Below are 25,787 nucleotides of genomic sequence, written 5' to 3'. Positions count from 1 at the left end.
CACGTACGTACCCCCTGGTAACGGCCAGACCCAGGGAGGGGTGATTACCCGAGCTGATACCTTCCGAAAGTGCCGATTGGTCCCTCCGTCCTTTTGTCGGGAGGTGTGACCTGAGGTGTGATCAATCACCTAAGGCGGGAGTGTCCTCAGAGAGGGCCCCCACAAGGGAGGAGCGCGCCATCGGAGACGCCGGTAATCATGGGGGATTCTTCCGCAATGGTTTCCTCACCTTCCACTATGTCTGCTCACAAGCGTAAGTTCACTGAGCCTCAGCCACAGACAGTTCTTCCATCGTTGCCACAGTTCCTTGTTGTTTCTCGGTCTGACAAAGGTCACGACTTCTCCACGGTCAACCGTTTCATTATTCAGAAAGGTGTCTACGCAATTGCAGGTCCTGTAAAGTCTTGTTCCAGATTACGGAATGGCACCTTGTTGTTAGAAATAGTCAGTGCCCTCCAGGCACAAAAATTGCTGCGTACTTCACTGCTCCACACCTTCCCTGTCCGGGTTGAAGCGCACCGCACTTTAAATTCCTCACGTGGAGTCGTTTATACACGCTCCCTCGATGGATTGTCTGACGAAGAAATTCAGCACTACCTGTCTGACCAGGGCGTAACGGCTGTTCATAGAGTTATGAAAAGGGTTGACACGAACATCATTCCAACCCGCACTGTCTTCTTGACATTTGACAAAGTTCAACTCCCATCGAAAATCAAAGCAGGCTAGGAGATAATTTCCGTTCGGCCTTATGTCCCAAACCCTACGCGTTGCTATCGGTGTCAGCGGCTCAATCACACCAGCCAGTCCTGTTCCAATCCGGCCAAATGTGTTATGTGTGGCAAGGATGCCCATGAGGGTGCTTGTCCACCTCCATCCCCTCGCTGCATCAACTGTACGGGTGACCACGCTGCTTCCTCTCGAGATTGCCCCGTTTTTAAGGACGAAAAGCTCATCCAGGAAATCAGAGTGAAGGAAAAGGTGTCGACCTTTGCTGCTCAAAAATTATTCGCCAGTCGACAGCCCACCGTGGCTCAGACAGGAAAATACAGCACTGTCCTTGCTTCTCCTCGGCCAACAAAGGAGTCGGCCACGCAGACTTGCGACCTCACCTTTAGTGCCACGGTCGTCAGATCGGCCAGCGCAAAGATCGCCCGTTCAACCTCACCACTTTCTCCTGCCCACTCTATGGCTCACCCTTCATCGGGTTCTGCTAAATCTCGAGCCCAAAAGTCAGACACCAAGACTTCGAAAAAAGAGCACACTCGTGAAGATTTTTTACGTACCCCAACTTCACAACCATCGGTTCCTCCTTCATCTAATCTTCATATTTCCAAGAAGGCTACAAAGAAACCTCCTTCTCCGCCAAGGCGTGTCCCATCTACAGCACCACCTGGCGGAAATCGCCCTCGGCTGTCTTCTGTGTCGCCGAGGCGCACTGCTGGCGGCCGATCAACCGGCCGATCGCTGGTGGCAGGAGCTGCTCCTGAACACGGTATGGATCAGGATCTTCTGCCTTCGGCTGAATGCCATTCCATGCTGTCGGTCGCAAGCTCTGAGCAGTCGTTGAGTTGACAGCAACCTTGGTCACATTCCTCCATTTTCTGTTCACACTATGTCCAGTATCCACTGGAATATCCGCGGCATTCGAGCCAATCGGGATGAATTGTCGATCCTCTTACGATCCTACTCGCCAGTCATCTTCTGTCTTCAGGAAACAAAGCTGCGTCTCCATGACCGCTTTGTTCTCCCTCATTTTCAGTCTGTCCGATATGATCTCCCCTCTGTTGAAGGCACTCCAGCCCATGGAGGACTCATGATTCTTCTCCATGATACTCTCCATTATCACCCAATCCACTTAAACACTTCCTTCCAAGCTGTCACCGTCTGTCTTTCCCTTTCTGGATACACATTCTCTCTTTGTACTGTATACATTCCATCGTCCACACCAATGGCACGAGCTGATCTCCTTCATCTTCTTGGTCAGCTTCCACCCCCCCTATTTCCTGGGTGGGGACTTCAATGTCCACCACCCGCTTTGGGGATCTCCACATCCTTGTCCACGTGGCTCACTATTGCTAGACGTCTTCCACCAAGCGGATCTAGTTTGCCTCAACACTGGGGTCCCTACATTTTTGTCTGCCTCCATGACAAATTTATCTCATTTGGACCTTGCGGTCGGTACTGTTCCGCTAGCTTGGCGCTTCGAATGGTTCGCCCTTGATGATACACACTCGAGTGACCACTTTCCATGTGTCCTTAGACTGCAGCCTCAACTGCCATATATGCGCCCACGACGCTGGAAGTTTGCCCAAGCCGATTGGACACTTTTTTCGTCTCTAGCGACATTAGATGGCCGTCACTTTCCCAGCGTCGACAATGAGGTCACACATATTCCCGACGTTACTCTTACAGCTGCGGAACGTTCAATTCCACGCACCTCCGAATTGCCCCGGCGCCCCCCAGTTCCTTGGTGGAACGAGGCATGCCGTGACGCAATACGTGAGCGGCGACGTGCTCCTCGAGTATTCCGCCACCATCCTACTTTGGCCAACTGTATCCGCTATAAGCAGTTCCGTGCGCGATGCCGTCGTGTCATCCGCGATAGCAAGAAGGCAAGCTGGAAATTCTTTATTAGCTCATTTAACACCTTCACTCTCTCCTCGGAAGTTTGGAGTCGGCTTAGACGGTTCTCAGGCGCACCTAGTTTCTACCCGGTCTCTGGGCTCACTGTCGCGCATGATACATTAGTGGACCCCGTCGCAATTTCTAACTCATTGGGTCAGAACTTTGCTGAGGTTTCGAGCTCTTCAAATTACCCGCCAGAGTTTCTCCCGAAGAAACATGCAGCAGAAGTGCGACATCTTGCTTTCTCCTCTCAAAATTACGAAAGCTACAATACTGTTTTCTCCATGCGGGAACTCCAATATGCACTCTCTTCTTCTCGCTCCTCCACCCCAGGACCGGATGGTATCCACGTCCAAATGTTGCTGCATTTATCAACCCATAGTCTGCGTTACCTCCTTCGCCTTTATAATCGAATTTGGACCGACAGTACTTTTCCCAGACTATGGCGGGAAGCTATCATCGTTCCTGTTCCGAAACCTGGAAAGGACAAACATCTCCCCTCTAGCTATCGCCCCATTTCTCTCACGAGTAGCGTCTGTAAGGTTTTGGAGCATTTGGTGAATTACCGTTTAGCTTGGTGGCTGGAATCCCGCAGTCTTTTAACACCTGCCCAATGCGGATTCCGAAAGCATCGTTCTGCAATTGACCATCTTGTTGCTCTCTCCACTTATATCATGAACAATTTTCTCCGGAAACGCCAAACAGTAGCAATATTTTTTGATCTGGAGAGAGCATACAATACCTGTTGCAGGACAGGCATCCTCCACACACTGTTCTCTTGGGGCTTTCGAGGTCGGCTGCCCCTTTTTCTTCGCGAATTTATGGCAGAGTGCACATTTAGGGTGCGGGTGAACACTACTCTCTCCCGTACTTTCTCCCAAGAAAACGGGGTACCCCAGGTCTCCGTGCTGAGTGTTGTACTGTTTGCCATTGCCATAAATCCAATTATGGATTGTCTCCTTCCTGATGTCTCGGGCTCCCTCTTTGTGGACGATTTTGCGATCTACTACAGCTCTCAACGGACCAGCCTTCTTGAACGACATCTTCAAGGATGTCTCGATCGCCTCCACTCTTGGAGCATCGAAACCCGGCTTCCGTTTTTCTCCCAGTAAGACCGTTTGTGTTAATTTTTGGCGACGTAAGAAGTTTCTTCCACCCTCCTTACATCTAGGACCTGTCAACCTTCCGTCTTCAGATGTTGCTAAATTCTTGGGTCTTATGTCTGACAGAAAACTGTGCTGGTCCTCCCACGTTTCCTATCTTTCGGCTCGCTGTCTGCGATCCCTCAACACCCCCCGTGTCCTGAATGGTACCTCCTGGGGAGCGGACCGAGTGGTCCTTCTCCGCCTCTATCGCGCCTTAGTGCGCTCGAAATTGGACTATGGAAGCATAGTCTACTCCTCTGCTCGGCCGTCTATTCTTCGGTGTCTCGACTCTATCCACCACCGTGGATTACGTTTAGTGTCTGGAGCTTTTTACACCAGCCCTGTGGAAAGCCTTTATGCTGAGACTGCTGAACCTCCGCTGTCCAATCGGCGAGCAGTCCTTCTGAGTCGTTATGCTAGCCATCTGTCTTCCATGCCTGCTAATCCAGCCCATGACATTTTTTTCGACGCCTCCTTTGATGTAGGGTATGCAGTTCGCCCCTCCTCCCTACTACCACCAGGAGTCTGCTTCCGTCAACTGCTCCATTCTCTTTCCTTCCGCTTTCCTAAAACCTTCTTGACAACTTGGGGTACAGCACCGCCTTGGCTCCGTCCCCGGATCTGTCTGCTCCATGACCTTTGTCGATTTCCCAAGGATGGTACCCCTTCACTTGTCTATCGTCGGGCATTTGCTGCTCTATGTGCACAAATGACGGAAGCCACATTTATTTACACCGATGGCTCAAAAACATCGTTAGGTGTAGGGGGTGCCTATATTGTTGGCGACACCCCAAATCAATTTCGGCTTCCCGACCAGTGTTCGGTTTATACTGCGGAGCTTTATGCTGTTCTCCAGGCTGTCCACTACATCCGCCGCCATCAGCGGATACAGTACGTTATCTGCTCAGATTCTCTCAGCTCTCTCCTCAGTCTCCAAGCTCTTTACCCTGTGCACTCTCTGGTCCACCGGATTCAGGACTGTCTGCGCTTGCTCCACCTGGGGGGTGTCTCGGTGGCGTTCGTCTGGCTCCCGGTACACGTTGGTATCTGTGGAAATGAGGCGGCCGATATAGCAGCCAAGGCTGCAGTCTCTCTTCTTCGGCCAGCTATTCAATCGATTCCCTTCGCCGATCTACGGGGCGTTTTATGTCGTCGTGTTGTTCTTTTATGGCACGCACATTGGTCGACACTTCCCCATAATAAATTGCGGGACGTGAAAGCTCTTCCTTGTGCTTGGACCTCTTCCTCCCGAACGCGTCGTTGGGAGGAGGTAATTTTAACTAGACTCCGGATAGGGCACTGTCTTTTTAGCCATCGACATCTTTTAAGCGGCGATCCTCCCCCACTCTGTCCCCACTGCTTTCAGCTGTGGACGGTAAGACACCTTTTAATTGAGTGCCCCTATTTTAATCCGTTACGCTCCCGTCTACAGCTGTCGCCTGATATATCGTCAATTTTAGCAGATGACACGCGCTCAGCCGATCGCGTTCTCGAGTTTATTAGTGCCAGTGAAATGACGTCAGTCTTTTGAAGCTTTTTTTGGGGACAACCCACCCCTTTCTGTAGTGGATTTTTAAGCCTTCCTTCTGCTTTTAGTTTCTCCAATTTTATGACTTTCGTTCCCATTGCTACTGGTTTCCACTTTCGGTTTTTTACTGTTTCCTAAGTCACGGACCGGGCGCTAATGACCATAGCAGTTTTGCGCCCTTAAAAAAAAAACACAACACCCTTCATACTGCAATATCTCCTATGAACACACGAGTATCCTCTTTTTGTCATAAAAGATGAAGTAAGACAAAAAGACACATATATAAGTAAAAAAATTTTCCACATATCTGCTTCCCAACCTTTAGTATCCCCACCAGCGCCCATCGCAATGGAGGCAACTGAGCTAGTATGGTTAGTGCAACAAATTAATGCGAAAACCTGTCTTGGAGAGAGCACACGCGTAGTGTGGGCACATCCACTGACATAAGTGTTTACTTATGGCTGGCAATAAGCTGAGTGGGCCAGTGCTTATGCTGAGTTCAGTCACCACATACGTCGCCTTGCACTTCATGCCGAGTGTTGTTTTAGAGTGCTCAGTCATAAACCATCTGCTCCAGGAGCATGCTGAGTTTATTCCTGTGAACTTCTCTATTTGGTTTCAGACTGTTTTCTTCCTGCAGATTGGCTTGCATGGCAAGTTCCATTTCCTCTCGTGTTTCTGATCCCAAGTTATTATCAAGCCGCTGTCAACTCGTGAAACACCCATGCGAACAGTATAGCATATCAGCATTGGCTTGTCTGCACTGATACTAAAACTACCTTTTCTCTTCCTGTCTACTTCATGTGCGATATTGCTTTCCACCTGTCCAATTCTTGCATTGTATCTTATCATGCTGCTCTGCATTGTCCATTTGTGTTAAAAGCCACCAATGTGCACCTAGGTTTAAATCTTACCACATCTGGTTGCTGCCACTACATCTCAGCTCTGAAGATTATCATTCAAGAGAAGGAAAGTTGCTACTCACCATATAGCGGAGGTGCTGAGTCACGATAGGCACAACAAAAAGATTCACACAATTATAGCTTTCGGCCATTAAGGCCTTTGCCAGCAGTACACACACACACACACACACACACACACACACTGATGCAAATGCAACTTGCACACACATCTGCAGTCTCAGAGAACTGAAACCGAATTTGGTCTGTCTAATGCATCTACCCATTCTCTTTTATTGGAGATATAACATTATTATATCACATAGTTGAGGACTACAGCCATGAACTTGTCTTCTCAGAAAAATGCTTTTCTGTTTATTTCTATCTTGAACAGAAATTAAAATACATCAAAGTTTTGATCATCTGGAAGGAATGGTTGCAGGGAGTGCTCAGGTAATTGTTTTTTTAGGTAACTGATAATGTACAAAAACATATACTACTGGTAATTGTATAGATATGAAACAAACACAGAACTAAACACACAACTGCACTTCTATGTTTTGTGTCACATATCTTACCAATAAGACAGAGAACTGACCCAATAGCCTAGTTAGAGTTCTAAATTGCTAAAAACAGCATTTGGTCAGAATCACATTCTTCTTGTTATCCTAACAACCTCTTAGCTGTCTCAAGGCAATAAAAATGTTCCTCACTGGAAGCTCCATGTGGTGGCTTTTTTGGATGAGTTATATTCATCTGAATGAAGCATTCAAGCTTTGGTTAGTTAATGTCCTTGATAGTGGCCCAAACTTTTGCTGCCATGTACTCACCACCTTTCAAGTCAATTTCTTTGCACAGTTCCTGAATTGTTTTCCCCTGTTCATTCCCGCTCAGTTCCATATGCAGCAGTGCCTGTCAGTAATAGAGTTTGAAACTTGCAGTACAGCCTGGTCCCTCGGTTGGAGGACTGAAATAATATTTGAAGGCTAAAAAGGAACTTTATAAACTTTTTCTCTTTCAAGTTAAATGTTTGAAGCATGGCTTGTGACATTATCAATCAACAAGAGAGAATTTCAATAATTTTGAGTTGCAGAATGTTGCTCTTTATCTTCGGCAATAAACACAGTGTCATATCATTCTATAAAAATGGTTGTTTTCATTCATGAATTCTTTTTGTTCTTGCAGATGAATGGATATGCTTTTCATTCCCTTCAAGCACTGCTGATTTGTAGACTTTTGTATGATCATTAAAGGTAACTTATATGTTCCGGTAACATTCCTGTTTATCACAGCAATTGTGTATGAGTTGGTTACCTTAAAACCAGGCAAATATATTTTATTTTTAGAAACTGGAGGTACTGTTGGCATTTTCTTTCAGTATAAACCAGTTTCATTTGCATTGTAGTCATTTACTTTATGTAGCCCTACTTATCAATTTGTCAGTCATGTCTTTTAAAGACACTTCGAAATGGCCAGCCGCGGTGGCCGTGCGGTTCTGGCGCTGCAGTCCGGAACCGCGGGACTGCTACGGTCGCAGGTTCGAATCCTGCCTCGGGCATGGGTGTGTGTGATGTCCTTAGGTTAGTTAGCTTTAAGTAGTTCTAAGTTCTAGGGGACTTACGACCTAAGATGTTGAGTCCCATAGTGCTCAGAGCCATTTTGAACTTCGAAATGTTTAGCTGCTTCACTGTCATCTGATGGTTTCTTGTCCTGGATATCCACTTAGCTAACTACATACCTAGATTTCAACCACATAAGCTAGTCGGTAGTCATTTCAAGATATTTTTCATAAATCAAAAGATCAATTTATTGCTTGTCCTTGGATGAGTACCTATATGTATAATGTGTTAACCATCACTATCTTGGTTTCTGAGGTTGTGGTACCATGGGACCTGAGAACAAAGCTGTTTTTTTATCCAAGTACATACCAGATTTCACTTCTGTGCTGACGTGAGCCTGTGACAATGTCTCTTACTTCCAACCGTATCTGCCTGCTGTTCTCTCATTGGCTGTGAAATTCCAAAGTACAGTATGTCACTGGCCCTTGCATAAAATTGTACTCTATCCTACAAAAATGTATACTACTGTCCAGTTTGAAAGTCAGCTACTAATGGATTCAGACAAGTCACAGTTTAAACATCATAGATGTTCCTAAAAGGCCAAAGTATTCAGTAAATATTCCCATGGTTGGCAGCATGATGTAATTTGCTGCTGCTCGTACTCACCTCCCTGCACTCATCTAGTTTTGAGTCAATCATTTATCCTCCTCCGACCCTTCCATAGTGCTGTGCTTGAGCAAATGTGGAAGCAAAGACTGCAATATCTTCTAGAGCACAAGTTATATGTAAGAACAGCAACTAATACATAAGTAAAAGATCAGAATCACAATTCAGTCCAATTTTTGAATTTTCGCTCACCCCGCGATCTACTGACGACTCTTGGTACTATCTCCATGATGGGTTTTGCTTCCGTAATTTATTTCCCAACAATGAATCAGTTTAATATGGGTTATTTCATTTGTTAGACATTTTGTTCTGGATTAATTTTCTGTCTTGTTTCATCATGTTCGAAAGCTGATTAAAAGCTGGTAACATCTTTACACAGTATTCTAATACATAAACAGTGACCGAATTTCTCATTTGCACACCACTTGGTAAATCAGTACAGTCTATCAGTATGAGAACTGTTGTTGCAAACCTGTTCAGAAACAAGAGTTTGTAACATTATAGAATTTAGTGCTATTGCCCCTAATGTTTCACAAAATTATCAAATTTTAAGCAGAGCAATAGATTGTTGTCACAGCTAGTTTATAGTTTCTCGGCTATTCCATGCACTAGGGCCGCTTGAGTCAAATGTCACTTGATAGTTCAAGTAACACCAATACTGTATAGAGCGCTGTGGCATATCTGGACCTTGTCTTTTTGCATATTTGATCCTCTGCTGTCTTCATTGTCATCTCTCAACACTATTTTTTAGCCTTTTCTTGTAGTCTTTTCTCCTCTTGCAGTCTGTTATTGCGTTATGGTCCCTCGAAACCCTCAACAGCCTGTAGTTCCTTTAATTTATCCAAGCCTCATCGCTTTAGTTTCCTACTTTTCTGCAGTTTCTTTAGTTTTAATCTTCAGTTCATAACCAGTAAATTATTGCCAGAGTCGATACCTGCCTTTGTAAATGATTAAAATCTGAATTCAGAATCTCATATAGTCTGTCACCTTCCATTTTATCTGCATGTCTTCCGTGTATGCAACCTTCTTTCTTGATTCGTAAACGAATACATGGTACATGGATCTAGTAGGCATATAAACTTGTATGACTTGGCGGGTGTTGGCTTCATGTCTATTTTGGCTAATATGCGATTCACTATGCCATGCGTAGTAGCTTACTTATATTCGTACTTTCTTTTTCATTATTAGACCAGCAGCTATATTGTCCTTATTTGATTTTTTATATATTAATCTGACAAGAAGCCATGTTCTTACTACAGCATTATATATAATTATGAATAGCTTTAATACTGTAGGAAAAGACAGATTGCTACTTCCCATGAAGATCTCTTTTACTAATGAAGACTGTGGCCAAAAGCTTTATATAAGTGTCTTTTTACTTGTGCCTGTCTGCAGCATGACATATCTTCTTTACTGTAAACAGTAATTTCTCATTTCTGACATTGTTGATAATCCTACCTGGTGTTTGCATTGTTTTTAATTTAACTTCAACCAATCCATTTCCCTTTTAAAATTGTCTCACCTACCTACATGATTAAATCCAACATACCACACTGTTTCATAGAATGCAAGTTTTGTTTTTCCTTATGACAATCTATTCATTAGTAGTCCCTGTACGGAAATACAAACAGGAGACGGTTTGTCCTCCAGAGTAATTTACCTAAGAGGGTGCCATCATCTTTAAGCCACGCAGTAGATAAATGCCCTTGCGAGAAGCAACTACTGTAGTTTCTCCTTGCTTTCAGCTGTTTGCAGTACCAACATTGCAAGGTCTTGTTGGCTAATGTCATAAAGCTTTTGGAAAAAGCTGCTACCCCCCATTTCAGGAACCTCTGTGCACATACTCCTCTGTTCTGGCTGGACCAACAGTGTGGGTTCTGCAGTATCAAGCAGGATGTATATGCTCTGGGAAAACCGGGAATTTTTTAGAATTCTGGGAATTTTTCATTGTTTCGGTTTTCAGTTAAATTTTTGTAATTTTGATTGGTAAGAACTGATACTCTAACAAAGAATTTTACTTTAGCCCACTACCGCAGAATAACACAGCAGGAGTAAACCATAAATGAGAGAATAACGCCAAAATAAAACTTCCACTGCTAAGAAAATACACTATTTACAACAACAAAACACATTCCACACACTAGCATTTGCTGACGGCAGAATGAGTCAAAAGCTTTAGAATGAAGAATGAGAATTCTTCGTAACAACAGACTGCTTTCAATGACTGTGATATTTCAGCTGTTTGCATTCCTAACAAGTCACAGGAAAATACTGCAAATGATGGTTTGAGAAGTGTTAATTTCCAAGTAAAAATTTCCTTTTACACAAGATGGATTATGTTACATGTGGGAATGTGCAATGAATTTCTTTAATTGCAGAGCATTTGACTCTCTTCCAAAACTAAACATCTTGTGGACCAGCCACTTAGAGAAATTTTGGGCCTAAAAGACCAGTGATTTATGCCATTATTAAAAAACTGACACATTTTTGTAAAGTGAGAGATGAGTTCTTGAGCAGTTTCACATGTAACTGGTGTTTCTATGGAAAAGTCGAAGTGCTCAACACAACATGTATTCAGCCAGATAGCCCAAGAAATGTTTGGTGCACAACAATGAAATAATCCTGCTTGTGAGTAATATTGTGCTGTTGCAATTTAAACTGTGCTCTTAGGATCCTGCCAAGCCATACCATCGTAAAAAACAGCAATATGTTAAAGTTTAGTTTAGCTTGTAGCTATATTGTATGTATATCAATTTGAAACATAAACTTTTCCTGTTTGTCTGTTCGCACTACTTACGTGATGTTGCTATTGGCTGACTACAAAATGTATTCTAAGCTCTGAATATCTGCTGTCATTAGCTTGCGAGATCACGTGACTTGAGCTATGATTGGCTGACAAAAGCGCATCATACAGCACAATCTCAATTTCAGTGCTTTGGAAGATACTATGCTGTGTTTGGTGGAATTCTTATGTATACTTTTGTACTTTGAAAATATGCAGAGTACATGTTACGATGCATCAAAGATCTTTCCAAAACAAATTCATTTTTTGCTAGGAAGTCCTACACCAGCATATGAAACCTTTATCATTCAGAGGATTGATTAAGTTTTACAGCTCTGAGGGAAAGTTTGTATTGTCATTTAACATAGAGAAAATTTGCTGTCACCTGGGGTGTAGCTTATTTTCACGTTGCACTGGATCCTGACTTCACTGTACTGGTGGGCTAAAAGTCACTACCCATCATAACCCATAGAAAACAGAGTGGTAATTTTGTTTGTTTGTGATAATTACAGGTACAAACACAAGAGTGAGTTGCTATTAAATCGAATTTCTCTGACAGAGTTAATTATTGATTCGAACCTGTTGTCAAGATGTTTTCTAATGCAGAAAGTTTTTGCTTTAAAAACTTGATACAAAGGTGATTATAATTTGATAGTAAATGAGTGGAATAAGAAATAAACATTTTCGCCTACAAGGAAGGCTGTTTACAGTTTACAGAAACGTTTCAAGAAAACAGGATCTGCAGCAAATTACCACAGGTTAAGTACGCTATCAGTAAGTGATGTAACTAAGTTCAGAGTTTTACAAGTTGTTATACAGGCCCCCTAAAAAGTCTGTCCATAGGATGTCTTTTGAACAGGATATTTTTTGAACTTCTGTGCAGAGAATTTCACTTAGGCCAAATTCAAACTTCACATGCCTCATCTGATATATGGGCTATTGGAAGACTGACCCCAGTGATAGGCTTCAGTTTTGTGAGACCATGTTAAATAAAGAGAATGTGATGAAATGTTTTCTAAGATAATTTGGAGTGATGAGGCAACTTTCAAACTATCAGGCCATGTCAACAGACATTAGTGTATGTATTGGTATACAGAGAAGTGTAGAATTACTTTTGAGCATAAGTTAAATGAACCTGGTGTTACTGTTTGGGATATTATCTCATGCAGTGAAGTAATTGGCCCTTGGTTGTGTGATGGAACATTAACTGAAGGTAGCTGCCTAGAAATGTTTGATAATCCGTGCCATCCCGGGACTACAAATATCCTACGATGACTTCATCTTACTTTACTTTCAACGTGATGGAGCCCCACTGCATTACACAACAGCTGTGCAAAATTTTGCTGACAAGCTATTTGGTGGTAGAATTGTTGTTGTTGTTGTGGTCTTCAGTCCTGAGACTGTTTTGATGCAGCTCTCCATGCTAATCTCTCCTGTGCAAGCTCCTTCATCTCCCAGTACTTACTGCAACCTACATCCTTCTGAATCTGCTTAGTCTATTCATCTCTTGGTCTCCCTCTACGATTTTTACCCTCCACACTGCCCTCCAATGCTAAATTTGTGACCCCTTGATGCCTCAGAACATGTCCTACCAACCGATCCCTTCTTCTAGTCAAGTTGGGCCACAAACTTCTCTTCTCCCCAATCCTATTAAATACCTCCTCATTAGTTACGTGATCTACCCACCTAATCTTCAGCATTCTTCTGTAACACCACATTTCGAAAGCTTCTATTCTCTTCTTGTCCAAACTATTTATTGTCCATGTTTCACTTCCATACATGGCTACTCTCCATACAAATACTTTCAGAAATGACTTCCTGACACTTAAATCTATACTCGATGTTAACAAATTTCTCTTCTTCAGAAACGCTTTCCTTGCCATTGTCAGTCTACATTTTATATTCTCTCTACTTCGACCATCATCAGTTATTTTGCTCCCCAAATAGCAAAACTCCTTTACTGCTTTAAGTGTCTCATTTCCTAATCTAATTCCCTCAGCATCACCCAACTTAATTTGACTACATTCCATTATCCTCGTTTTACTTTTGTTGATGTTCATTGTGGTAGAATTATTGGATGGCAATGGGAAATAGAAATGCCACCCAGATCACGTGACTTCACACCAATGGATTTTTTCATTTGGGGTCACATTAAAGAAAGTGTGCGCTACAAACCCACGAACAGTTGAGAATTCGAAAGAAGCTGTTTACAGCACTTTTGAAGATCCTGATAGTATAAATAACTGTATAGTCAAGTATGTGTAAGCATATCAGATTGTCTGACTAAATGTATCAACAAAGGTGGAAAACATTTCGAGAATGACTGTTATAAATTCTTCTGTAGCTCCAATAAAGTTCAGAATTTCAATTTTTTGTTTGTTATTGAACAAAGTTACAGTGGTGAGTGACTTTTGGCCCACCCAGTATGTTTGTGTACAATGTTTTTAATTTTGGTGTCGCTCATGACTGGAGACTTTGTAGGCAATCTTCATTTTTATTTGTACTTCTTTCCTGGCCTTATACACTACTGGCCATTAAAATTGCTACACCAAGAAGAAATGCAGATGATAAACTGGTATTCATTGGACAAATATATTATACTAGGACTGACATGTGATTACATTTTCATGCAATCTGGGTGCATAGATCCTGAGATATCAGTACCCAGAACAACCACTTCTGGCCGTAATAACGGCCTTGATACGCCTGGGCATTGAGTCAAACAGAGCTTGGGTGGCGTGTACAGGTACAGCTGCCCATGCAGCTTCAACACAATACCACAGTTCATCAAGAGTAGTGACTAGCGTATTGTGACGAGCCACTTGCTCGGCCACCATTGACCAGACGTTTTCAGTTGGTGAGAGATCTGGAGAATGTCCTGGCCAGGGCAGCAGTCGAACATTTTCTGTATCCAGAAAGGCCCGTACTGGACCTGCAACATGCGGTTGTGCATTATCCTGCTGAAATGTAGGGTTTTACAGGGATCGAATGAAGGGTAGAGCCACAGGCCGTGACACATCTGAAATGTTACATCCACTGTTCAAAGTGCCGTCAATGCGAACAAGAGGTGACCGAGATGTGTAACCAATGGCACCCCATACCATCACACCGGGTGATACGCCAGTATGGCGATGACGAATACACGCTTCCGGTGTGCGTTCACCGCGATGTCGCCAAACACGGATGCGACCATCATGATACTGTAAACAGAACCAGGATTCATCCGAAAAAATGACGTTTTGCCATTCGTGCACCCAGGTTCGTCGTTGAGTGCACCTATCGCAGGAACTCCTTTCTGTGATGCAGTGTCAATGGTAACCGCAGCCATGGTCTCCGAGCTGATAGTCCATGCTGCTGCAAACGTAGTCGAACTGTTCGTGCAGATGGTTGTTGTCTTGCAAACGTCCCCATCTGTTGACTCAGGGATCGAGACGTGGCTGCACGATCCGCCACAACCATGCAGATCAGATGCCTGTCATCTCGACTGCTAGTGATAAGAGACCATTAGGATCGAGCACAGCGTTCCGTATTACTCTCCTGAACCCACCAATTCCATATTCTGCTAACAGTCATTGGATCTCGACCAACGCGAGCAGCAATGTCGCAATACAATAAACCGCAATCGCGATAGGCTACTATCCGTCCTTTATCAAAGTCGGAAACGTGATGGTACACATTTCTCCTCCTTACACGAGGCATCACGACGACGTTTCACCAGGCAGCGTCGGTCAACTGCTCTTTGTGTATGAGAAATTGGTTGGAAACGTTCTTCATGTCAGCACGTTGTGGGTGTCACCACTGGCGCCAACCTCTTGTGAATGCTCTGAAAAGCTAATCATTTGCATATCACAGCATCGTCTTCCTGTCGGTTAAATTTCGTGTCTGTAGCACATCATCTTCGTGGTGTAGCAATTTTAAAGGCCAGTAGTGTATGATCTGCAAACTGAAATTGGTGTTTATAGATGCAGTAAATTCTATTTGTTTTTAGATTTCTTTTTTTTATTTAACATCTTTGTTTTCAATGTTCACAGCTCAGATGTGTGTTTAAATTTTCACCTTTTAGAATTTTGTTATGAATCAGTTGTAAAATAGCTGAAAATGTAGGGGGGGCACGATTTCTGTGTAACATTTGTGCAAATATCAGTACACCTATTGTTGTAGGTCTATTGATTACATTATTTCATATGTATTTCATTTGTTGGGTACTATTGGCTCCATACTTGGTATTATTGATAGGTTTATACTGTTGCATAAATTTCTGTTACTTTTCATATGCTCTCTCTGTATGTTTCACAAAATGTCTTTCTTATAGGTAATCATTACACTTGGCGGAAGGTGACTACGACAGTTCACAATATAATAGTTGGCAAGCTATGGGTTGATCAAAGTGGTGATATGGATATTATCAACCATAAGACTGGAGCAAAATGTCATTTGAAATACATCCCATATAGTTATTTCACCAGGGATGTTCAGAGAAAGGTAACTTATGCATTTGCATATTTCAGATTTTTTTCCACAGTATGTTCAGATTAAAATAAATAAAGACAGTTAAAAAAGTTCATCATAATAATTCTAAACATCCATCCCTTCCCATGCTATAAACCCACAGTACCGATTAGGAAGCTCTGGAACACCTTGGAAAGAGCTTCACATGGGATACTGTCCAGAATAGGAAGCACACTCTAAATGGATTAAGCTTCATCAAAATGCTCTCACTTGAATTTGGGGAAGAGCTTGAAGTCTACTAGGGTCAAATCAGGTGAATACCTCTCTTTTGGCCATTATCATCAACGGAACAACTCTTCTGTTGGCTGGAAAATGATGACAGAGAACAGACCTGCACCTTCACAGATTTTGTGTACAGAAAACAAATTGTTTTCAACCAGTACAAAGAAATCTGCTAGTACAGGAAACTTCAGCTCAAATAATAACATAGTAGTTTGAGTAAGAGCGCAACTAGTTCTGGTGCAAAAATTTTGTCGTAGAACTTCTTGAACAGACTGTGTGTATGATACTGTATGCAACAAACAAGCAGTTACATGCAGCTGGTTGACATTTATATGGCAATGGAAAGTCCTTAATGGGATAAATAATTGAAGGATTAAAGATATATGGTTGATTCATCAATCGGCACATAAAAAAGACTGAAATTGTTAATTTGTAGATGAGTACTACTTCAGAGCTAAAATACACATACCTGAGTATACATAAATACATAACCTGCCACCCCCACCACACACACACACACACACACACACACACACACACACACACACAACTGCGCGCGCAATGAGTGCTAGATCACACTGTGCCAGGACTGTGTCCCAACTGGTGTGAGAGGTTGTTGGATGGAGTAAGAGGGGGAGAAGGCTCGTTGGGAGTGATAGAGAATATTGGGAGCTGGAGGAGGGCAATTGGCAGCTGAGAGGAAGGGGCAGCAGCCATGTGGGGTAATAATCTGCCACCAGAGAAATCATTCTGTCTTCAGGCAACACTTGTATGTAGTAAACAATGGTATGTAGTAAACAATGGTGTGGAGAAGTGGATAGAGGAAAGGAAATGGGAGACTGGAGAAGAGGGTGTGAATGCTGGAGAAGTGAAATTGGGTTCATGGGGCAGAGCTGGAGGTGAGTGTGGGGTAGGGGTTTTAATAAATTGAGAACAAGAGGATTCTGGGAGAACATACCATATTTTACAGACTGTAAGACACCATGGAGTATAAGATGCACTTCAATTTGTAAGCAGTTTGAAGAAAAACATTTTACCATTTTTATTATTGAGTTACAAAGCCAGACGAAAAAAATTTGTAGTTTATAAAACCAAACTGACCTTTAACTTCTCTGAAAATAGTCATCTGAACTTTCTTCCTCTTCCTTTTCATTGTTGTCTTCTTCAGTGCCATAGAGACTGTTACTGATACGGTATTTCTTGAAAGATTTAACAGTAATGCCTTCTCTCACTCTTGACTATGACTCTTTTATCCACTGACTCACTGTTTTGATTGCCCTCAACATATGAATACCTTTAATTTTTTTCCATTTAGAAAGTAGCTACTAACAAAAATGTTGTACTGTTACCAATAACGCAGATCAATTTCAATTCAAGTTCACTGGCACCATTGATTGCAATGAAGCATTATGGGCTAGTCAGTGTCCAGGTTTGTGATGGCAGAGTGGGAGGCAGGCAGTTTCAGCAAACTTGTGAATCTCGCAACTCATATTTGTTGCATTTTTTAAATATGTCTGCTTGTGTCTGTATGTGTGGATGGATATGTGCGTGAGTGCGAGTGTATACCTGTCCTTTCTTCCCCCTAAGGTAAGTCTTTCCGCTCCCGGGATTGGAATGACTCCTTACCCTCTCCCTTAAAACCCACTTCCTTTCGTCTTCCCCTCTCCTTCCCTCTTTCCTGATGAGGCAACAGTTTGTTGCGAAAGCTTGAATTTTGTGTGTATGTTTGTGTTTGTTTGTGTGTCTATCGACCTGCCAGCGCTTTCGTTCGGTAAGTCACCTCATCTTTGTTTTTATATATAATTTTTCCCACGTGGAATGTTTCCCTCTATTATATATATATATACTTTGATTTTTTTATTATTTGTAAAAATAATAATAATAATAATTATTATTATTATTTGTAAAACATACAAAACAAAAAACATGAGTAAAAAAATTTTAAAAAAAAGAATCCGAAACTAAAAAATACAAAACAAAAAAACATGAGTTAAAAAAATTAAAAAGAAAATCATAAGCAAAAAAATATATATGTATATATTTTTTTACTTCGATTTTTTATTATTTTTTATTCATGATATATGAGCAGTTTATTGTTGTTTATACTGATGTTGTGGGGAGCAAAAGTACTCTTCACAAGAATGTGACTTGTAGTAATATTGTAGCAGAGAGGCAAGTGTACATAAATAATTACAAAAAATTTAGATAATACTGATGTATCTTTAGCTGTACATATATATATACTTTGATTTTTTATTATTTTTTATTCATGTTTTTTTTCTTTTGTATATTTTTTTGCTTATGATTTTCTTTTTAATTTTTTAACTCATGTTTTTTTTGTTTGATTTTCTTTTTAAAAAATTTTTTTACTCGTGTTTTTTTTGTTTTGTATTTTTTTTAACAGCTAAAGATACATCAGTATTATCTAAATTTTTTGCAATTATTTATGTACACTTGCCTCTCTACTACAATATTACTACAAGTCACATTCTTGTGAAGAGTACTTTTGCTCCCCACAACATCAGTATAAACAACAATAAACTGCTCATATATCATGAGGCTTTATCTAAAATTGGTTTTGAAACTTATACCTTTGCATGCATGTCCTCACATGCATGCCTTCACCCACAGGGAAGACTTAGCTTCCAAAAATTAGAAAAATTCAGAAATGCTCACTATGTAGACTTTTTTTTTTTGTAAAAAAGTAAAAATAAGTTTTTCTCTCATTCTTTGTTACAACAGTGTTTTTTCATCAGTTTCAATTAACATGTGACTTCAAATTATTAATTTATACATGCAAATATACATACTTGTTTGTACATGCAGTTTTGTTCCAACAAGCGTATTCCAGTGGAGGACTTTTGTTTTAGATGATAATAGGTTATTTAAATTTTGAAATTATGATTTCTGTTTATACAGTTTTAAAGAGACAACATTCCTGAGATCAAATAATTTCTTTGACTTAGGATACACCAAACAATAAGCATTAGGGTGTGGATTTTCTATGACTTCAAAAGGCCCAATATAGATATCAAAGAATTTTGTAATTTCTGAAGTTAATATTTTTGATTTTTCATGAGATTTGACCAGAACAAGACCCCCAATTTTGAAAGTGGTTAATTTTACCCTATTGTTATGTCTTTTATTCCTCTTTTCCCCTTGTTTCCTCATAGTTTCCCTGACAATATCTTCTCTCTCTTGCATAGTTAAAGGTGTACATTTAGGAAATTCATTAAGTTCTGGTATAAGATTTGGAGGTCTAATATTGAACATAATCTCATACGGTGAAAATCCTGTGGAACTGTGTTGTAGGCTATTCATAATATCTTCAAAATTTCGAATGTGCTCAAACCATGTGCTCAAACCAAGTTAGATGTTTGTGGCTACAATAGGTTCTACAAAGTCTCCCAATTTTCCTCATATATCTTTCTGCAGGATTGGTAGACGGAGAATAAACAGATATAAGTATATGCTTCAATTTTGATCTTTCAATAAACTTTTTCCAAATTATAGAGGTGAACTATGAACCATTATCTGATAATATAGCTTTTGGTTTACCCACCTGTGCGAAATAATCTCTTTCAATTTTTATTATAATTTCATGGCTAGTAGCTTTTTTCACTGGATATAGTTTAATTAATTTTGAAAATACATCTACCATAACAAATATGTAACAGTGACCACCTTTACTCTTTGGTAACATTCCATATAAGTCCACTGCAATAAGATCTAAAGGTTTTTCCGGAATAATGTTTTGCATCTCTCCACCACATCTTTGATTGCTCACTTTAACTCTCTGACATTTGTCACAGGTTGCCAATTCTTTTCTTACCTTCTTTCCAATATTGTAAAAATAAACATTTTCTTGTATCTTTTGAATGCACTTCTGTATCCCACAATGACCAAAACTTTCATGTATGTAAATGATCAGCTTATCAGCATCTGCCTCTGGCCAACACAGTTTCCAATTATCAGAATCTACATCTGTTCTCCGAAATAAAATCCCCTTATGTAATTTGTAAAATTTATCAAGTTTCTCATACCCCTTCTTGCCCAAACATTCTTTGATTAATTTCCAACTCTGATCTAAATTTTGATTTTTTCTAATTTTGTTACACATAGCTCTAATTGTTTTTTCATTTTCCACCCCTTTCAAGTATCTAATTTTAAACTGCTTTTCCTCCTCTTGTTCAAAAATCTCCTTTTCTCCCCCAATTGGTAACCTTGAAAGTGAATCAGCTACATTCTCAGAACCTTTTATGTGTTTGATTTCAAAGTCAAACTGTTGCAGAAATATTGCCCATCTGGTCAATCTACTGTGGTATAATTTGCACTCTTGTAAGTAACTCAAAGCTTTGTGATCCGAAAATACTATGGTTTTATGTCCAATAAGGTAAATTCTAAATTTTGTAAAAGCCCAATGAATTGCCAAAAGTTCCTTCTCTGTGACTGTATAATTTTTTTCATGCTTGAGCAACTTTCTGCTTGCAAATGCTATGGTACAATGTATCTTAACTCCATTCTCTACTCTTTCTTGAAATAACTCTGCTCCAAGCCCATAATTACTGCTATCAGTGTTCAAACAAAATGGTAAATTAAAATCAGGTCTGTGTAATAAGTGTTGCTTCCTCAACTCTTGCTTAATTTTATCAAACTCTTCCTGACAACTTTTATCCCAAACCCAAACAGTGTTTTTCTTAAGTAATTGACTTATACGTGGTGCATTCAGACTCTGATCAATTATATGTTTTCGGTAATAACCGCATAACCCAAAGAATGATTTTAATTGTTTTTTAGTCTTAGGAATAGGAATTTCTGAAATTGCTTTAATTTTTTCTGGATCTGCCAAAATTCCCTTGTCTGTGACAACATGACCCAAAAATTTTAATTCAGAAACTGCAAATTTACATTTCTCTAATTTCAAATTCGTCCCCCCTTTTCTAAGTTTTTCACAAACTGACTTCAAAATCGAAAAATGTTCCTCCCAATTTTGCCCTGTAACCAAAATGTCATCTACATAAATTATCAGTTTAGACGCCAGTTCTTGCCCCAGTACGTGATCCAAAGCTCTTAAAAATTCGGAAACAGAAGAATTTAACCCAAATGGCACAACACAATATTGGTAACTCTTACCATTGTACAAGAAAGCAGTATATTTCCTAGAATTAACCGAAAGTGGTACCTGATGAAAACCCTAAGTTAGATCCAAACTTGACATATATTTTATATCTGTAAATTTATAGAGTAACTCATCAATTTTTTCGGGATGGTCTGTCTGTCTAAACAAAATTTTGTTTTTGTGTGTAGAGTCCAAAACCAATCTTACTCCACCATCTTTTTTCGAAACTACTACTAGAGGATTATTATATGCACTGATACTCCTTTCTATTATATTACATCCTTCCATCTTTTTCAGCTCTTTCTCAACAGCAGGTCTTTTTGATATTGCAATACTGTATGGTTTTATGAAAAATGGTTCATGAGATTTTACCTGAAGCTCACACTGATAACCCTTTACCCTACCAGGTATGTCACTGAAAACATCACTGTATTCCCACAGCAGATTTTCTAACTGTTGTTTTTGCTCCCCAGATAAATTTTGTGTTTGTGAAATTTTCAAATTTACTAAATTCCCAAATTCAACTTCATCAGTATCAAATCTATGAGTTTCAATATTCTCCAATCTATTTTCTTTTAGTAAATTGATACTGTCAAAATTTCCATTACTCTGATCACCAAGTGTGTTCACAAGATTTGTCTGAATGTATTCCCTTTCACTAGTTTCTATCAAAAGTTTTCTTCCAACCCAATCAAATGCTGTATTTACTTTTACTATCCAATTCATACCCAAAAGAAAATCCTCATCAAATTCCTGAATTACAAAACATCCATGTGTGAACAACTTGCCTTCAATTAAAAATGTCACTAAAGCCTGGCTTTTTACCAATTTACTGCTCTTCCCAGTAGCACCTTTTATCTTTACCCCAACAACTGCATTTCAACATAATCTTTCCCCACTTTCAATTTCTTGCTTAACCTTTCAGATATTCCCAAGATCTCACTTCCTGTATCAATTTAACATTTACCAATCCATGACCCAATTTGAACTTTTATATAAGGACTGCAAAATTGATCACTTTTCTCAGAACCTGTATCCTCATGTAATAAATCACTTTCAATTTCCCCAAACCTATACTTATCAGAATCATATGGTATATCATTAAATGTATTTTTTGTCAAAGTTATAAAATTTGCACAAGATACAAAATTGTCATTAGTACTCTCTATTATCTCAAATAGCCAAGAATTTTCATCCAAATCACATTGTATACTATTGAAGTACTTATCCTTCAGCTTTTCAAAAATAAAATATCTCATCTTTTTCCACCACTCAGGACATACAGTTTCACATACATTGATAAGCATCTTTCTAAAGTTCTTGTCAAAAGAAATAGTTTCACTGTTCAGCCATATATTCATAAGAAATGTGTGTGTATCATTAGTATCTGTAAAAGTTTCACTTAGGCTAGAAGTTATACATGTGTCATCATTATTTGTGTAGTCAGATTCTTTACCAACAACATCAAAATTCACACTTTCACATACATCCAGCTTGTGAGCTTTATTCATCCTGGTAACATCCCTGGGAATTTCTATAATATTCTCACTATTTAATCCATTTTCAACCATGTGTATACCCAACTCCCTATTTAAACTAATGAAATACCTTTCCTCAACATCATCATCAATACCATTACCATCATAATCAACTTTATCATCAACATCATTACCATCATAATCAACTTTATCATCAACATCATTATGTCTGCTTGTGTCTGTATGTGTGGATGGATATGTGCGTGTGTGCGAGTGTATACCTGTCCTTTTTTCCCCCTAAGGTAAGTCTTTCCGCTCCCGGGATTGGAATGACTCCTTACCCTCTCCCTTAAAACCCACTTCCTTTCGTCTTCCCCTCTCCTTCCCTCTTTCCTGATGAGGCAACAGTTTGTTGCGAAAGCTTGAATTTTGTGTGTATGTTTGTGTTTGTTTGTGTGTCTATCGACCTGCCAGCGCTTTTGTTGGGTAAGTCACCTCATCTTTGTTTTTATATATCATTATCATTATACATATTCAGGTCATACACATTCAAATTATCCCCCAAAATATAATTTCCCCTTTCTAAAGTTACCAGATCCCTTTGACCAATATTTTCATTCTCACAGCATGCATTCTCTCTTTCACTCACACACGTCTCTGAACTACTACAAATTACATCATCTGACAAAGTGTTGTTCTTTTCTGCCCAAGTGTAAAACTCTGTTAAATTAAATGAATCGCAATTACTTTTATCTACTGTAGGTTCTTGTGTACTGAAAATTTTATCTTTATCATCATTATTTTCCTCTTGAAATTTCTTCAATAAGTAACAACTAATGACCTCATGTGATAGCTTAGGTTTGGAACTGTCATGTTTGGGTTTATGATAGTCACATCCATTGGTCCTTTCATCATGCTCACCTTCTGCCTCAACCTTGCGGACCTTCAAGGGGGCGTCTACTCGTTTTTTGTTTCCTGAATTGCAACTTGTTCCTGCTTGAACTGCTGATTGTGGTTCCGCCAATGTCTGATCAACATTTCTGTTCCCATTCCTATGCCAAACATTACCTGATTGTTGGTAGTTTCTATTGTACTGATCTCTAACAAAATTTCTGCGCTTTTGATCCCTAAAGTGTTCTCTATTTTGTTGATTATTTCTGCGAAAATGTTGTTCTTGTTTTGGATAAAAATTATGGTCCTTCTTTTGAAAATTGTTATATCCCCCTGAATTTTGACTGACACCATGATAATTGTTTTGTTCCCTTTTTTGAAAGTTGTCATTTCCCCAATTTTGACCATTACCTTTCTGAGTAAACCCACTGTGTGTTCTTGTTGTTACCCTATCCAACTTTTCAATATAATTGAGAAACTGCTCTGCATTACTATCAGGACAATGAACTAAACTCAACTGCATTGCTGATGGCAATCTTCTCTTTAAGGTATCAATTTTGATCAAGTCATCCAAAGGTTTTGTTAAATGAATAAGTTTTTGAAGTTCACTTTTGCAAAATTGTTTCATGCTCCCATCTGATTCTCTATAGTTTCTCCCATTCAAAAATTCACTTTTGATTCTAGTTTGTTTAAGATCATCTCAAAATTTTTTCCAGAAATTTTGATTCAAATTCTGAAAAGGTCATCCCCAAAGTTACAATCTGGTTTGCCCAAGTCAAAGCTTCCCCTTCCAAGAATTTTTTCACAAATTTAATTTTCATATCATCTGGTGAGTGAGGTAAAAAGCAATCCTTACAATACTGTATAAAATCAACGGGATATAAGGGTCCATCTACCGAAAAGTGCTTCACTGGAATATTAGATACAAGATTGCATGTGTTGACATTGTGATTTTTGCTTTGAAATTCAATGTCAAAACTTTCAATTTTTTCGCTAAGTTCTCTGACAGATTTTTTGTTTTCTAAATGATTGCACTCTACTTTTTTTTCTAGAGTAACCAAACGATTGTCAGTTTCTTGTTGTACATTTTTTACTAAAACTTTTGTGTTCTCATCCAAATTTTTAATTTCCCCTTTTATCTCATTAAAATCAATTAAATTTCTTTCCCTATCTACCAGTAACTCATTTTTTACAGTATTAATTTCACCGCTCAATTTAGCATCAATTTCATTTACTTTTGCTTCCACAGATTCAATTTTTTCCTCAACACTGCCAACTCTGTTCGAAAGATCACCCACTTGGGTATTGACTGCTTGGACTTGCAACAAAATGTTATCAATTTTTTCATCCCATCAAGTCTTATTGTCGTCAACTGATTGTTTAATTTCTTTCGTGAAATTTACAAGAAAACTTTTTAAATCAAATTGATTGGTTCTTTCTGTTTCATTTGACCTGTCCTGATGTTCGAAGTCTATTAAATTACTACTTTCTACTTTAGGCACAATACTCTCGAAAATCTCATAAGTCATTGTGAAGAACAAAAATTTATACACAACAATACAAAACAAGATAAAAATATTGTTTTAACAATATACGAGGGTTTCGTGACTTATCTGGAACACTCTTCTACTGTTGCAAATCCACGTTTTCCATCCATGTGATTGTTGACCAAAATTCTTGAAGTATTTTCTTCTGTCGATAATTATATTTTTTGCCGAAACATTTCTTCTCCAAAACTTTTACTTCCCGATGAACACAAATACTGTAACACACATTCTGAAGAAACTGGTATTAACACACACAAATTTTCTTCCTCGTAGCACTGTTGAAGATCTCGTGAACACAATATCCCGGCTACAGTCCCCAGTTGAAATATTGTATCCCGGCTGAGCCCCCAGTTGAAATATCGCATCCCGGCTAAGACACAAGTTGAAAATATGGTCACTATTTTTTATTTACTTAAATTTGCCATATTTCATGACAGTACCTTTTCCGTTAGACATTTGCAAGGCGATATTAGTCTTGGCTTCAGTTGTCTAAGTATGATTCCACAATGCATCTTTGTCGGCTGCAGAAAAGACGTGGTTCAACGTGTTTGCCTTATTTTGGTGTTAAGAATACCATTTCTTCAAATGTAGTTTCTTTTTTTATAGTTAATACAAAAAAAATAGTAACATAATTCAAAATTATTTATGACGTCGACCTTGACATTGTTCTTCCGTCAACACACACCAAGAGTTCACTGCCAACTGACTATAGTCAAAGACGACTCCAACGTCAAAGATATTTTACACAACACACAAGCTCCCACTTGTAATCGGTCTCTTTGCTATTCTTCGATACATTTACTAATAGTAATCAATA

At 39.6% G+C, this 25,787-nt stretch overlaps 1 protein-coding gene across 2 annotated transcripts in view; it reads left to right on the top strand.

Annotated features, from left to right (window-relative positions):
* The window catches only part of LOC124546024 (oxysterol-binding protein 1), a 299,394-nt gene that overhangs the window by 245,011 nt on the left and 28,596 nt on the right, over window positions 1–25,787 (top strand). For both annotated transcript variants that reach the window (XM_047124997.1, XM_047124998.1), the window contains one exon: window positions 15,517–15,686. In XM_047124997.1, coding sequence (XP_046980953.1) covers window positions 15,517–15,686 — 170 coding nt within the window. The remainder of the gene's footprint in view (window positions 1–15,516; window positions 15,687–25,787) is intronic.

The sequence above is a fragment of the Schistocerca americana genome, chromosome 8 (assembly GCF_021461395.2).
Source record: "Schistocerca americana isolate TAMUIC-IGC-003095 chromosome 8, iqSchAmer2.1, whole genome shotgun sequence".
Lineage (NCBI taxonomy): Eukaryota > Metazoa > Arthropoda > Insecta > Orthoptera > Acrididae > Schistocerca > Schistocerca americana.
Note: the sequence above shows the minus strand (reverse complement) of the source record. Positions and strands in the feature narration are given on the sequence as shown.